The 16,098-nt window shown below is 36.7% G+C and overlaps 1 protein-coding gene across 1 annotated transcript; it reads right to left on the minus strand.

Annotated features, from left to right (window-relative positions):
- Positions 1–3,289: 3,289 nt before the first annotated feature.
- LOC125364585 (thioredoxin-related transmembrane protein 1-like) lies at positions 3,290–4,273 on the minus strand. The gene has a single exon (XM_048364181.1). The coding sequence runs from the start codon at positions 4,268–4,270 to the stop codon at positions 3,437–3,439; it is 834 nt and encodes a 277-aa protein (XP_048220138.1). The 5' UTR covers positions 4,271–4,273; the 3' UTR covers positions 3,290–3,436.
- Positions 4,274–16,098: the final 11,825 nt, after the last annotated feature.

The following is a 16,098-nucleotide window of genomic DNA, read 5'->3' on the forward strand; positions in this document are numbered from 1 at the left end:
GGCTTTAGTTCTAAACATACGTCCCAGTGGCTAAACTAGAAACTAATTTCGTGCTGAAAATGTAATGTGTTTCTCACTGTATATAGATGAAGGGTAATTCCTAAAGAGGATGAAAATCATATGATGGAATATTTCTTAGAATTCTTATTTCTCTGGGCTCTAAAGGCCAGAGAAGAGTTTCTGATCAAGAACTATTCTATTTTTCCATACTTCAAACTCTATGACAACAATAGTAATAAAACCAACTGGGTAATGACAAAAAATACAAAATAAACAAGGTCTGAGGCAATGTGGGACATCAGCCCAATTTCTTTTTAAGCCATCTTGTCTTGCTCTACATTGCTTTGTTGTCTATCAGGAAGTTAATAAAAGTTTCCAGCTTGTTATTCAGTTGATTGTTGACTACCCATTTTCCCATCTTTAGAGAACTTCATTTTCAATATCACTTTATTATGTAGAGGACAGCTTTGGAGTGGGAGCCATGAAAAAGTTAATAATGCTAGAGGGCTTCACCTTTGTAAAAATTAGGAAGACAGAGAAAGACAAATTCATTTCAGCTTCTATTCTTAACACACTGACTCTGTTCTTATGTTTCTAGGTGATAGAAACAATTAAAATGGTAATCTAAGTCTCAAGGAGATAGAGAGGAACAGGTCACTGACCATAACTAAATATTCAGACACTAATTCTACCTGATTCATCTATTTGTACTAAGATATGAGTCTGGAGGGCTAAAAGTTCTTACACATCTCTAAATGATCATCTCTTCTTTTTCCCAAAAGGTGACTTTATAACACCTATATTAATTTCCACCTTAGACAAAGTTTAAATATTATTCTGTTTTTATTTAGCTTTGAGTGTGTGTGTGTGTGTGTGTGTGTGTGTGTGTATGTGTAGGGGTTCTTTCTAGCCTGACAACCAGGAAAGACCAAGGTGACTTTGGTGAGGAAGTTGCCTTGTGATACTATCATTATCAGTAATTAGCCACAGTTAGTAAGCTTCTATTAATCAAATGCACATCTGGAAAGACTTTAATTCTGTGAGATGAACAATGTTGTTTGCAAAACTTAAGCACAGAAAGTAATATTGCATAACTGTGTAAATTGATATGGAGTGAAAAAAGGGAGAAAACATCACTAAAACACAGCTAAACTTAAGCCTATTATCTAGACAATTGCATATAGTGTTTGTATACATATTACAGAGCAATTAACACTATTCTTTTTCATAAAATTGTCAATAAAAACACTGTTAAAATACGACAGTCATACATTACTTAAGGAGATGCTGTCATAAAATGTTTAAGATTATGGTAGATAAGGAGAATATAAAAATTTAACCTTCCTGTTTTTCAGATATTCATGCTTGGCATTTCTAGACATAGGAAAAATGTCCAATTCTGGGAAAGAATATAAGGGAGATGGCATAGTATTTCCTCTGTCCTAGGAAAGGAAAAAATAAATAGCTTATAAGAAAATAAGTAGCCTGTGCTACAGTGAAGCATTCTCTAGGGACCTACCATAAGCCGAAAGATGGATAACTCTTAAGAGATAAAAGAGATGAAGGTGGAGAAGTGGGAGAAGAGTTCCCAGATCTACAATGACTAATAAAGGCAAAAACCAGAAGAGTAGGAAGAGAAGGACGAGGAGGAGGTGGGAAGAAATAAAGAAGGGAGGAGGCAGGAGAGAGAAAGAGAGAGAGAAAGAAAAAAGCAAGAAGGAAGGAAGGAAGGAAGGGAAGAAGGGAAATATAGAGAAGGGAAATATATAGTATCAATCCATTAAAAAATTTAGGACTTTGAATTTTCACTTTCAAACATAGCAAAATTTCTCCCTAATATAAACATTGCCCTCTGACTTCTCTTGACATTAAACAAGATATGACCCTGAATAATAATTTTCTGACCACCTATATTTAAAAATAAAATTACCACAGCACTAACTATATCTACATCCTGTTCTAGATGTCATAGAAGGATCACCAGACAACTCAAAAGACCTGCATTTGTAGCTCAAGCCTACAATTTTCCACTTAGGAAAACTATGGCCAGTTAATTAAACATCACTAGTGTCTTGATTTTCTTCCCAGTCTTTGGCAAAGGTTAAAACTTTTCATGATTTTCAATTTTTGTACAAATGCTATTTTATTTTTTTGTAATTAAAACAAGGTACTCTTTATTAGTTTCATATCTAAATCCAAGAAGAAAATTTGAACTATATTTCTAAAAGATCACAGTTATCAAACACAGTTCTTGAGACACAGGGCCGAGTTCCCATTTATGGGAAATGTGTATCTTTTTCACACAGGGAAACTGAGAAAAATTGGATCAAATGAGAAATCTTTTTCTCTAAAGTAATTTTAAATATCCCAATAATGCAAGTCTTCGGAAATACAATTTTTCATTTCATATTTGAAACAAATATACACAAATCTTATTGCTTGGCACCAAATTTTCCTAAACTAAATGTTTAATCCACTGTTAGGTAATATTCTTAAATCATATTTAAACTTTTTTTGCTTTGTATTTTATTTATTTATTTATTTTTGATTTTATTATTTTTTTCTTATTTATTGTCAAAGTGATGTACAGAGAGGTTACAGTTTCATACGTTAGGCATTGGATATATTTCTTGTACTGTTTGTTACCTCCTCCCTCATTCCGTCCTCTCCCCTCCCCCTTTCCCTCTCGCCCCATGAGTTTACACCAAACAGTTTTGCAAGTATTGCTTTTGTAGTCATTTGTCTTTTTATCCTGTGTCTCTCCATTTTGATATTCCCTTTCACTTTCCTAGTTCTAATACCAGTATATACAGTTTCCAATGTACTCAGATAAGGGCTGGGAATATGGCCTAGTGGTAAAGTGCTCTCCTGGGATACATGAAGCCCTGGGTTTGATTCCTCAGCACCACATAAACAGAAAAAGCAGGAAGGGGCGCAGTGGCTCAAATGGGTAGTGCTAGCCTTGAGCAAAAAGAAGCCAAGAACAGTGCTCAGGCCCTGAGTTCAAGCCCCAGGACTGCCAAAAAAAGCAAAAAAAAACAAAACAAAACAAAACAAAACAAAAAACCCAAAAAAACAAAAAACCAATGTACTCAGATAAGATACAGAGCCTAATAGCTATGCCCCTATGAATGCATAAGGTAATGCTAAGTGAAATGAACTCCATGTTATGGAAACAAGTGATATATCACTGTTGTAATTACTTTCAACATGCCATGTGAAACCGTAGCTTCTATTGTTCATGATCCTCTTGTATCCCCTTCCTGTGGTTGTACCTGCACTTTCATATTCAAACTTTTATATCCACTTTATTTTCTGAATGAAAACTGTTCAATCTAGACTGACCCCCATAATATACAAGTAAGTCACAGTTTTCAAAACAAATAATCAATCTTGTTTTGTCAAAATCCTATCAAGTGTTACATATAATGATGAACTAAGATTTATCTGTGGCCAAAGAAGAACCCCCAGAACGTTGTCTTATGGTATTCTGTGCAAAGTCTTTGTTTGTTCCTTCTTTATTTTCTACTTCTTCTTCTGAAACATCTTCTTCATCAGCCTCTTGTTCTTCCTCCACTTTTTTCAAAGGTTGAGAAAATTCTGGTAATGGTTTTCTTGAAGAGCATGGTTGTGATTTATGCCTTTTTGAAGGACAAAGACAATCTGCTACAAATATCATACAAAGTCCTAATAATAGTCCTGAAAGGAGAGTCACTAAAGCAAAAATTGTGTATGAGCCCCAAACTGGTAATCCAAGGTCTTCAATAAAATAGTTGTGGCAAGTCCTAATATACATGGATAGCCGGAAAAGTGCTGACATACCACTGATCAGAACAGAACCTGGACCAAACCATGAGGAGACAGGTTCAATATTCTTCCATTCCTTCTCACTTATAAAGTTTATGAACTCCTTCTTAGTCCTTGGACCCTGATAGTGCCTAAATTCACCATCTTTACAATGATAAATACTAGGAAGTGCAGTTATGATAAATCGTCCACTCAGTCCTGTCTGCTCTGTGACATCTACTTTTCCAACATTAACCTCAAGATTTTCTCCCCATTCAGCAAAACTTTCCCATTCTGGTTGAAGATTTTGACAAGCAGGACACCACGGAGCATAGAATTCCATCATCCACTCCCCTTCCAGCTCCGTCCGGTTCTCATCTGTGATGACAAGCATGTCGCTCCGCCGTCCGTGGGCCCACGGAGCCCCACAGAGCAACAGCATTGAGACTATCAGGGGAACCACGAGACCCTCCGGGAGCGACATGTCGGCGGCTTGCCCACCCTTCAGCCCTGCTATTTTATTCTTATAAAATGAAATGAAAGTATGGAAGTTCTACTTACACTAGCTACCAACTTAACCTCTTTAAGGTATTGTTTTTACTTGTTTCCCTGCAAGAACACATCTTATTTTAATCATGGCATCAGATTAAATATTCTTCTCTTTTAATTCATTAATGAATACTGTTATCAAATTATGTCCATTCGAAAGATTAATTAGAGCTCTGCTTATTTTTATTATTGCTATTTGCTAAATATGTCAACTAACATAAAATATTTCCCACGCTTTATTCATAAATTCAGTGAGGGTTAAAATCATTCTGACTTTCTGACCAGCTGACATGACTGTAAGTTATCCTGTTCTGACACTAAAATCTTTGTCAAGGTTTCAAATTATTTATTGTATAGACATTACCTAGTAATATCTATCTATACCTTATGAAGACATGTAGCTAACTCGGAAAAGGGAAGTAGAATTTCAGAGAAGCTTTTGTTCTGCTGGATTTGACATTAAACAGCCTTCTCTCACACATGTCCACATCTGGGAGACAATTACTCAGGGTCCCCTGACCCCGACTTTGCTTGTCATTCACTGTTTTACCTGTGATCAGAGCCTTTGTCTTTTCCATTCAGCTCAATAGTCCAGCATTTCTTCACATCTCACGTTTCTTATGTCAATGCCCCCTTTCCTTTCCTCCCTTTTCTGGACATGTACATATATATGTATATCACATATAACATAACACAATATAATAACATTCAACAGCAACTGGCCTCACTCAAAGGACCTACTATCCTTGCTTCAATAACAAATATTCATTAAGAACTAACCATGTACTGCAGAGAGAACAAAAAACAAAGACCCCTGTCTTGTAGAGCTTGTAGCTGGCAGAGGAAATGGGGAAGCAGAAAATATACAACATATCAAATAAGTAGTGATTTGATGTGGCAGAAGATGATAAAAAGCTATTGTAGAATAAGGGAGCTACTGGTGTTAAGTGGGATGGTGGTAAAAGGAAATTGTCAGATAGGCGTCATAGAGGTACTGAGAGGTGGACAATGCTTTAGAGTGAAGAGAAAGGGAAGTCATGGGCATCTGGAGTGCTTGTGTTTCTCCTCTTAAGTATCATGCGAGTGCAGCAAGAACAAAAAGGACACAGTACTGGAGATTGCATAAAGTAGATTAATACTATTGTCAATAGGTATTATCAAAGGAGGAAGTAAATATATGAAGTGTAAGAAATAATAAAATATTGACAATAAAGATCCCAGTGGTAAAGAAAGACATTAGAAGTTGGTGTGTGTGTGTGTGTGTGTGCGCATGCGTGTGTGTGTGTGTGTGTGTGTGTGTTGGTACTGGGAGTTGAACTCAGGGTCTGAAGACTATTTCATAGCTTTTCCACCCAAAGCTTAGCCACAGCTGCAGTCTTGTGGACATTCCTGCCCATGCTGATTTCAAACTGTGATCTTCAGATCTCAGCCTCCTGGGTTGCTAGGATAACAGGAGTGAGCTACCAAGTACCCAGTAGAAGTCAGAACTGTTGTAGGCAGGAGCTGAAAATTTAGGATTAGTAATTGGACAGTGGTACATTAAAAACTGAGATAGGAGTACCTCTCTTGGTATGAAGATGTAAGGTATGATCATAACGCAAAGGTCCCAAAGTAAGGCCATTCTGGGCTTTTCAAGAATCAGCAGAAGCCAAAGACGATTTTAAAAAGATACAGTCATTAGGAAAGAAACCACAGTGGCTTAGAGGGAGTAGGTTTTAATAAGTAGCTTATGGTTTGTTTTTTCTGAATATAAAAATTACACAGTAAGATCTATTTTTATTTGTGAGCTCCCAAATATTCTTTCTTTTTTTTTGGACAGTACTGGGGCTTGAACTCAGGGCCTGAGCACTGTCCCTGGCTTCTTTTTGCTCAAGGATAGCACTCTGCCACTTGAGCCAAAGCACCACTTATGGCCATTTTCTATATAAGTGGTGCTGAGGAATCGAACCCAGGGCTTCATGCATGCTGTGCAAGTACTCTACTACTAAGCCACATTCCCAGCCCTCAATTATTCTGTATATGTATTCTTATTTTTTCCCTCCTTTCCCTTCTACGTCTAGCTTAAATGTCACTTTCTCTCAAAGATTCTCTTTGATGAGACTGTTTCTCTTTGAAATCTCACCACAACCAAACAGGTGTAGTTACTATTGTACTTCTTTCAGCTAAGCTTCTGGTCATTTTCTTCCTGCCATTCAGAAATCCCTTGGTGGCAAGAATTATGACACCAGAACTCCCCACGCGGTGCCTCTTGGTACATCTGCAGAAGCCTGACTCATTGCCATCCATTCCTTACAGATGGGTCTCCAATTCAATGGCATTCTCTTCTATTCAGCAGCTATATCATTCTTGGTTATTTTAACATTTAAGAAGACAATATTTCCAGTAACCTATACATTCATCAAATATGTTTGCATTATTCTAAGAGCAAAAGCTCTAATGTAAAAGAAAAAGTAAAAAATGATATTTTAAAAAACACACTGCTTTTAAGGAAATGATGTAAAGTAAATGAGAATTAAGTAAAAGAAGAAGACTAAAATATGTAGTATTTCAGATAATTAATGTTAAAAGTAAGAAAAGGATAAATAGAAGAACATAAATATGTGATGTGCATGTTTGGGGTGAGGGGTTAGAAGTGTTAAGTTTTGAGCTAGATAAGTCAGAGAAAATCTTATTACCAAGACTTCTGAATGTGAGTCTGAGGGAACAGCAAGTATGATGTAATTTTAATTCCTTGACATCTCCTCCAAAATCTTGTCCCCTGCCCTTGTGCAGCCTGGTATCCCATGGAATGCCCTGGATGTTCTCAATTCAAAGAAACACACCCCCTCTTCTGTGTCAAGGCTGCCACTCTCTGGAGGAGCTCTGCTGTACCTCGGCTACCACCCTGCCAACTCCAGTTCGGACCCTCCTCCATTCCCTCCCCTCTGCGATAGATGGAGACTTGTCTTACCAAGTTTTTATTATTCCTCACTGCCCTTATGCGTTCAGTTTCCCCCTTAAATGGTTCTTATTTATGGTCTATCATTCGAATCACTCCCTTGTATATAGTATAGGCACTTAAGTACCTTGTCTACTCCATCATTGCACCAACCTGGCAGAAACCCAATCTTAATTAAACTATTCCATCTTGAAGCTGAACAACTAAGTGTGGTAATTATTTCTTACAGTTTTCCATCTCCATGAGCCTCTAATATTTCCTCAGATCGCCTTAATTGTAGTTTTGGAGCATAGCTCCTATACTAACCAGGATCTTTATTTCTGTATAATCCCAAATTAACATTGACTTGAATCAACATGCTTGTGTGGTGTCTCCTCTCATTGAGGATAAACTGCCTACTGCATGTCTTTCTACTTTCCAACAACCTGTCAAGTTAAGTCAAGATGCGTAGAATACCAAGCCATTTGGGTCAATCATATTTCCACCCACACAGTTCTCATACTGATAGATTTTGCTCACAGGTCACATGACTAGGATTTTCTCAATCTCGCTATACAAATAGCAATATTGCTTATCTTTTCTACACAGAGTATTCATGTGCTCTTAACCCATTACCACTTTTATAGTTCATGCCATTCAAACACAGTCCAAAATGTAACACACTTGTTCATTTCTTTTTGCTCTCTACTAATTACCTGTACTGTTTTGTATATTGCTCATTACCCAGCATCCAAAACATTTATCTGCTGGTGTGTGCGTGTGTGCGTGCGTGTGAGTGTTGTGTGGGTGTGAGAGGGAGTTTATATGGAAGAGGATCTTGCTTTGTGGCCCAAGCTGTCCTGAAACTGGCTATGAAGCCTTGGCTGGCCTCAAACATATGATCCTCCTGACTATATCTCCAGAGTGCTGGGATTACAGCTATACACAGGTATGTACCATCACAACTGGCAATAATTCTTTTTTAAATGAGCCAGTGAATAAAATAGTATTAATATGAATGCTTACATCTCAAGTTTCACACTGTAACACTCTGAAATCATCTAATGGAAACAGTATAATCTATCCCTAGAATAATAGACATAAGAACATGCTTGCGTGGGCTGGGAATGTGGCATAGTGGCAGAATGCTTGCCTAGCATGCATGCATGAAGCCCTGGGTTCTATTCTTCAATACCACATACACAGAAAAAGTCAGAAGTAGTGCTGTGGCTCAAGTGGTAGAGTGCTAGCCTTGAGCAAAACAAGCTTAGGGGCAGTGCTCAGGCCCTGAGTTCAAGCTCCGGGACTGGCCAAGAAAAAAAAAAAATGCTTGTTGAATCTTTGGTGAAATATCAGGGAGTGCTCTAGACCTCATGAACTCTCAGGAGAAATCCTAGGACATCACAAAACCCCTAGGATAGCATTGGCTTGACTGAACCTTTGGACTAGAATACTTTGTAAATGTCTAAACATTTTGAGTTCTGTGTTCCACATGTAGCAATCATATTGGCATCCTACATTTACCTCTACCTGTATTTAACCTATTATACATTTATCTCTCCTACATATCTTTTCAAGTTAGGAAACAGTGCATTTAAAGGTGACTGCATTCTGATAGGAGGTCCTTAAATGTGATGATGTCACTAGATTTCCTAATAGGATATTTCAGGAAAATGCTTTAATACTCTAAGTCTTGATAGTTAATACTCTCGACTTATTGCTAACCAAACAAATTTCTATTCTTCTCTTCTTTTAAAGAGCAGAGTGCATGTCAGATTCTTACTTTCATTTCTAAATTTTCAACAAAGAACTGAACCCAAATATAATTTCTATTATATTATTTAATGCCAAATATTAGTAAATCAAGGGTGCATGAAAGAATATACAAACATTAACATACTGTTCATGCTGGTGACTATTTTTAATATAAATGCTCCCAAATGTAGAATTGTTCCAAAATTAATTTCTACAATCAATATAGAACTCTTTCTAGTGACTCAGTATTTAAAGTCTCTGATACAAAAGCCTGTAGAAACTTCAGAAAGCCCTGTCTCTCAGTTTCTACATGAATTGTGCAGCCCAAGGAGACTTTATTTCTCAAGTATGTACTTTATAACATTATTAGATGGCAACCTGAAGATACTTTAAATAAATTTGAGAAAAATATTGTGTGAAATCTGTGAAAGTTATACGCCTATTAGTACGCATGAAGTTGGGCTGGGGAAAGTAAGATGTGTAAAGAAGGCAAGGAGAAATTTAGAGTTGGTGGAACGCACAGAGGCTCTCATGTCGTTGAGAACAGAAGATCTCTGATCTTTTCTACCTGACATGGATATAGGTCAAAATATCCCTTTTAAGCCTTACAAATTCTAGGTTGGAATTCAGAGCTTAGATTGAAGGACCAAAGAATTCCTGGTACTGAAATCGAGAATGTCTCCTGTCATGTGCTGCTTTGGCTTCTGTTTGTGGGGATTGACAGCATAAAGGTATTGGATAGAGGAAGGGACAAATACACATGCTTCCTGCAGTCAAATGAGACCCACCAGGAACAGAAGAACAAAAGGTTTAACTGTAAAAATACATTTCCTTAGAGAAATGACATGTGGAAGAAATAACTTGGTGTGATAGCAACATATTTACAGAAGACAATATCAGAAGAGGGAATTAGTGTTCATATAAGACTATGTTGAATTTACTCTAAGAAGATGATGCAATGTAAGCAAGTGGTAATTTGAGGAAATCAAAATCAATAAAATGATAAATGAAAATTAATCCAAGAATGAGGATCATAGGGTTTTCCAGCAAGATAATAGTCTAGTTCTGTCATCAAGACTATGCTACACTTTCAGATAACTTCTTTCACAGGGCTTCAAGCTTCAACCCAATTGTACCTGCCAACATGCGTCATTTATTCATTAGGATTACTCTTAGTTTTGTATACTAGTTTCTTTGCTAGGATTTTTTATTGCACTCTCTTGAGTTTTACATCTTTAGAATTAAATGCTCCTCATTGCATATTTGTTTGTTTTTAATTAAAAAGTAAATTCAAGAGAACTAGCTCCTATTTCATGTTCTATACTGCATGTGCCAATCACTGATTGCTACCAACTTCTTTTTTTTTTTTCTCAAATTTTTATTATCAAACTGATGTACAGAGAGTTTACAGTATCATACGTTGGGCATTGGATACATTTCTTGTACTGTTTGTTGCCTTGTCCCTCATGCCCCCCTCCCGCTACCAACTTCTTTAATACAATTTTTAAATTCAATGAGTAATAAAATGGACATAAACCTGAAAACAAAGGAAAGTACTAACAAATAAGAACCAAAATCATACAATCAACTTTCTTTTCTTTCTTTTTTTTTTTTTTTCCAGTCCTGGGCCTTGGACTCAGGGCCTGAGCACTGTCCCTGACTTCCTTTTTGCTCAAGGCTAGCACTCTGCCACTTGAGCCACAGCGCCACTTCTGGCCGTTTTCTGTATATGTGGTGCTAAGGAATTGAACCCAGGGCCTCATGTATAGGAGGCAAGCTCTCTTGCCACTAGGCCATATCCCCAGCCCCATAATCAACTTTCTATTAAAGGAATATTCTCAACATTTTAATACTGACATTCAGTGCTGGTTTTCCTAGTAGTTTTTTTCATTCATTGTACTTTATCTTTTAATAAAATGCTGAAACAAAGAACCAAGAGTGAACTAATGCAGCAGTGATATTCACCTAACCCAAGGTTAGAAATGAACTCTATAATTTGGAGATGAGGAGTTGAGGAGAGGGGAAAGTAGGAGAAAAATGAGGCAGGGGGTAACAGTGTTCGGCAAGGAATATACTCATTACCTTCCTTATGTAATTATAACCCCTCTGTATATCACCCTTACAACAAAATAAAATGAAATTTAAAAAGAAGAAATCACCAAATCATATTCTGAAGTGATTTTAATATTTTGTGTTCCCTCCACCAATGACAGAGTTCCCAGTGCTCCACGTTCTTGCCAACATTTAATGTCATCAGTGTTTGGATTTTCCTTTCCCATCCAAATAAATATGTGGTATCTCATTTTAATTTGCAATTTTCAAGGGATGCTCAACAACTTTATATATACCTTGTCATCTACATAGTTCCATTGATAAGTACTCTTCATATTTTTAAAATATTTAAAAATTGTGTCATTTGACTCAAGAGTTCTATGTCTATTTTGTGCTGCAATAGCATAGCATTGTGTGTGGTGATCTTCACACCTCTAGCTTTACTCAGGTTATGCAAGTACTATGAGGACTTTTTTTTTCTTTGTCATCATAGATCCAGTGCCTAAGACACTGCCTGGCACCTCTTAGCAATTTGGCAATTGTTTGATCATTTGTGACTTCTATGGAAGAGAACTTATGTTCTACTATGGAAAAAATATGTGTTATATGGCTATAAAATATCAGAAGTTTGGTATTGATATTGGTCCAGCACTGTGCTTCCTGATAAGGTGATTTATCAATTTCCTGTAAAACCACACAAACTCTTATCTTTTGAATCAGCATCACATTTCTCTGTATTGTTCCAAATGGTTTGAAGACATAAATCCATAAAAACCACACCATGGAGTTTATAGCAGATTTATCGTAATTACCAAGATTTGGAAACCAAAATGTATCCCTCAGTAGGTGAACCCTGACACCTGATACATCCAGTGATACAACCAGACAACAAAATGTTATTCATCGGTAAAAAGAAGTGCCAGAAAAATATAAGGAAGTAGATGTCAGTAGCTCATGTTTATTTCTTCTTTCTTTCTTTCTTTCTTTCTTTCTTTCTTTCTTTCTTTCTTTCTTTCTTTCTTTCTTTCTTTCTTTCTTTTCTTTGGTTTATTCCCTGTTGTTACTGTTTTTTTAATTTTTATTTCTGTGTCCTTGTCTTGTATACATGTTTATCTGATTTGGAGAAAAAATGTGAATCACAGAAATAGTGTGACAAAGGGTGAACAAATTCAACAGCGATACTCCCTAGACATTATGTTGGAAATGAACTTTACAACTTATGGGGAGGAAGAAAAGAAGGGGAAAGTGGGAGAAAATGAGAGAGGGGTAATACTGTTGAAAAAGAAATGTAGTCATTACCTTACTTATGTAACTTTAACCCCTCTGAACATTACCTATACAATAAAATTTAAATTAAAAATAAATAAAATATCTGTTCGTTGAAAGACATAATTAAAAGATAAAAAGCAAGCCACAGAATGAGAAGGTGCATTCATAGTATTTGTATGAGTATACATATATAATGTATGTGAGTATACATATGCATATATAATTCACAAGGTAAGCATATGTCCAGTTTTATGAACATATTAAAGTGTAACGTATATATATGTGTGTTGTATATGCATATGCACACATATGTAAAACAAAAATCTTCTCCCTAGACTAAATTAGGACTCTTAAAACAGTTATAATGGCAAAACAATAAAAGGGCAAAAAATTTGAGTATACAAATGGCAAAAAAAAAATCATGAAGTGTCCAATAAGCACAAGAAAAAAGGCTGCACATCATTAGTCATCAGAAATAAAATTTAAACCACAATGGAAAGCTATGATGAATCTTTGAATGGCTAAAACAAAGACTGAAAATAACAACTGTTTGTAAGGATGAGAATCCAGACTCTTATATACACTACTGAAACTGTAAAGCAGTAGTTTCTTTAAAAGAAAAGTTCAGAAAAAAGAAAACAACAGTTCAGACAATTTTTTAAAGTTAACCATTCTTGTGTCTCATATGATACCAAAACCTTCTACTTAAATATTTACTGACAAAGAGTTACAAACTAATGTTCAAAGTAATTGATTCAGAGCCCAAGCATCAAAACAATATGGACAATAAAACAAGTAAGTAGATAAAAACTACTATATACTAAAATGGAAAATCAGCTACTGAAAATGAACAATACATGAAATAATGGGGATGAATCTCACAATCATTCTAGTGAGTAGAGAAGCCCACATATTCAAGATACAGCATAGCTTTGTTTGTGTGAAACTCTAGAAAAGACACATCTAGAATGACAAAAACAAGTGGCAGAATCTATTCCAATTCCCTTGACTGGATGGGTGAAGAGTAGAATACTTGGGGATGTTGAATGTTCTCCATACTGTAACTATACTGATGGTTGCATGGGTATATAAACTAAACGAAATGGACACTCAATAGCTTTGCACTTTATTATATTATATCATCGCAGGCTAGCTATGGTAGTATATGCCTGTAATCTCAGTTACTTGAGAAGTACAGACTGGGAGGATCAGCATTCAATGATAGTCGAGACAAAAACTAGTGAGATCCTCATTTCAACACAAGACCTCAGTATGATTGTTATGCCCCAAGTCGTGAGATGACCTCCAAGAAGACCACCGAGAGCCAGACATTCTGAAATGCAAAAGCAAGGCTTTATTCAGGCAAGCTGCAGCTTGGGTCTCGTCCCATTCACAGATGCAGCGGAGATAGGGAGGAGGACCCCGAGCTGAAATCTTACAGGGTTTATAAAGGCAAAAACCACAAAGTTATAGCAACCAGGTGTTTAAGCAAGATTAGGGTTCGGGCACAAATCTGATTGGCTCAGGGGTAAAAACATTCCAGGGTGGGCCATCTGGGTTCTGACAACCTGCCCTGTTAGGTGAAGTATTTGGCGGCCTGAGTGGGCTCACAATGCTTGTTTATCTTTGGCCAGCATGGCCATTTCTCAGAGCTTGTGCAGGCCCAAGGTTACAGGCACAGAGTGGGGCCTGGCTGGCTTTAAGATAGCTTTGTTCAAGAAATTTATAGTTTAACAGTCTCAGCAGAAACAAGTCAGTTCCTGGAATTCGGGTGGGCTCTGGGTTACTCAGTTTAAACAATCAACAAAATGGGGGCTGCCTGAAAATGGAGTCATTTTGGCTTTTCATTATGATATGTGCCTATACCCCAGCTACCCCAGGTGTAGGTTGTAGTATTAGAGTCTGAGGTGATGTTAAGAAAAAATTTGATACTTTATGCAAAGAAATAACACAAAGTAATTCCAAACACTAGTACTTCCTTCTCCAAATAAATAAGTAAATAATTTCACAACAAAGTTAAATTTAAAAAAAGCCTTGATGGCTGATTGTATTAAAACTCTTGCTTTCAAGCCATTAAATGCATCCATGAGCAACAAAGAACTATCCCCTGTGTCTACAATGAACCCACCTTACTTGTGGATTTTTTATGTACCATTTGGAGCAAACACAATAAAAAAGAATGTTTCAAAAATCAAAAGAAATTTCTATTACTGTTTTATTTAAATTTTTTTGTAAAGGTGACATGTAGAGGGGTTAGAGTTACATAACTAGTTAATAAGTACACTTCTCTTGGAACAATGTCACCCCTCCCTCTTTTTCTCTTAGTTTTTCACTCCTGATCTCCCCTTGCCCCTGAATTGTATTGTTCATTTCCTCCAGTGTCTAGTGACTGTCACTGCTGAATTAGTTCACCCTTTGTCCTACCGTTTCTGTGCTTCCTCTTTACCTCCCTAAATCAGATCAACTTATATACAAGACAAAGGTTACAGAAATTTTTTTAAAAATGTGAAAAAAAATGGAACAAACAGACAAAAGGAAAACAAATAACTTATCAAAAAATTTCCAAATAAGAAATGTTAGATTCATGCATGCACATCACACAGTTCTGTCTATATGAAGAAGCCCTGGTCAAGCCAGGCACTGGCGCCTCACACTTATAAATCCTAGCTACTCAGGAGGTTGATATCTGAGGATCTCTGTTAGAAGCCATCCTGGCAGCAAAGTTCATGAGACTCTTGTTTTCTTTTGCCAGTCCTGGGGCTTGAACTCAGGGCCTGAGCACTGTCCTTGGCTTCTTTTTGCTCAAGGCTAGCACTCTTCCACTTAAGCCAAGTGCCACTTCTGGCTTTTTCTATATATGTGGTGCTGAGGAATTGAACCCAGGGTTTCATGTATACGAGGCAAGCAATTTACTGCTAGGCCACATTCCCAGCTCTCCATGAGACTCTTATCTTCAATTAAGCATTAGAAAACCACAAGTAGAGCTGTGAGTCAAAATGGTAGAATGTTAGCCTTTAGCAAAGAAACTCAAGGAAAACACCCAGGCCCTGAATTCGAGTCCCAGGACTGGCAAAAAAATTAAAATAAAAAAAAGCACCCCTGGTTAGTCATATCTTAAGGTCAGTTGTGTTAATCACGTTGTGATCTTACTGAGAGCTTTCCTGTCTTTATTTTGTATAAATATGTCTCTTAAGCTAAGTTGCTCTCCAAAAGCAAGGTAGAAGAGAATGCACTTAATTTATCTGATAAAGCAAAAACTTTAGATTTGCTGAGTGGGAGTGTTCTTTAGTGGAAGGTGGGCAACACTATGGGAGAAATGAAGCAAGTTTCAGTAATTGAAATAGAGAGTATAAAATAAGACCTAGCTTTTGGTGATTAGTATTGGTGTGTAGAACAGCGATTATGTAAAAAAATGTAGCCTATTCCAGACATTTTTGATCATGAATGATGAGATTTGCTGTGTGCACAGTACAGGTAAATGGGAGCAATTTTAGAATACTAAACTCTACTCATCCTGAGTGTGGGTTTTTTTTTCAGTTAGTGACAGTCTCCTTAGAGCCATACTTACAGAGACAGCATGAGTCTACTGTAATTGATATAACCAAATAGCAAGAACACAGGAGAGAAGTTTATTTCCAGTAAGATAGGAACTTCAAGATTATCTAAGTTTAGTAGCCCCAGTCTCTCAAGCTGGCAGAAACTAGGATAGATAACTGCTTCTGGAGTTACATTCTCATCCTAGAAACCAGAACATGATTTTTCTTTTGGGA

This window comes from Perognathus longimembris, chromosome 16 (genome assembly GCF_023159225.1).
Source record: "Perognathus longimembris pacificus isolate PPM17 chromosome 16, ASM2315922v1, whole genome shotgun sequence".
Taxonomy (NCBI): Eukaryota; Metazoa; Chordata; class Mammalia; order Rodentia; family Heteromyidae; genus Perognathus; species Perognathus longimembris.

Coding starts and splice junctions, on each gene's coding strand:
- LOC125364585 (XM_048364181.1), bottom strand. CDS start 4,270: ATGTCGCTCCCGGAGGGTCTCGTGGTTCCCCTGATAGTCTCAATGCTG.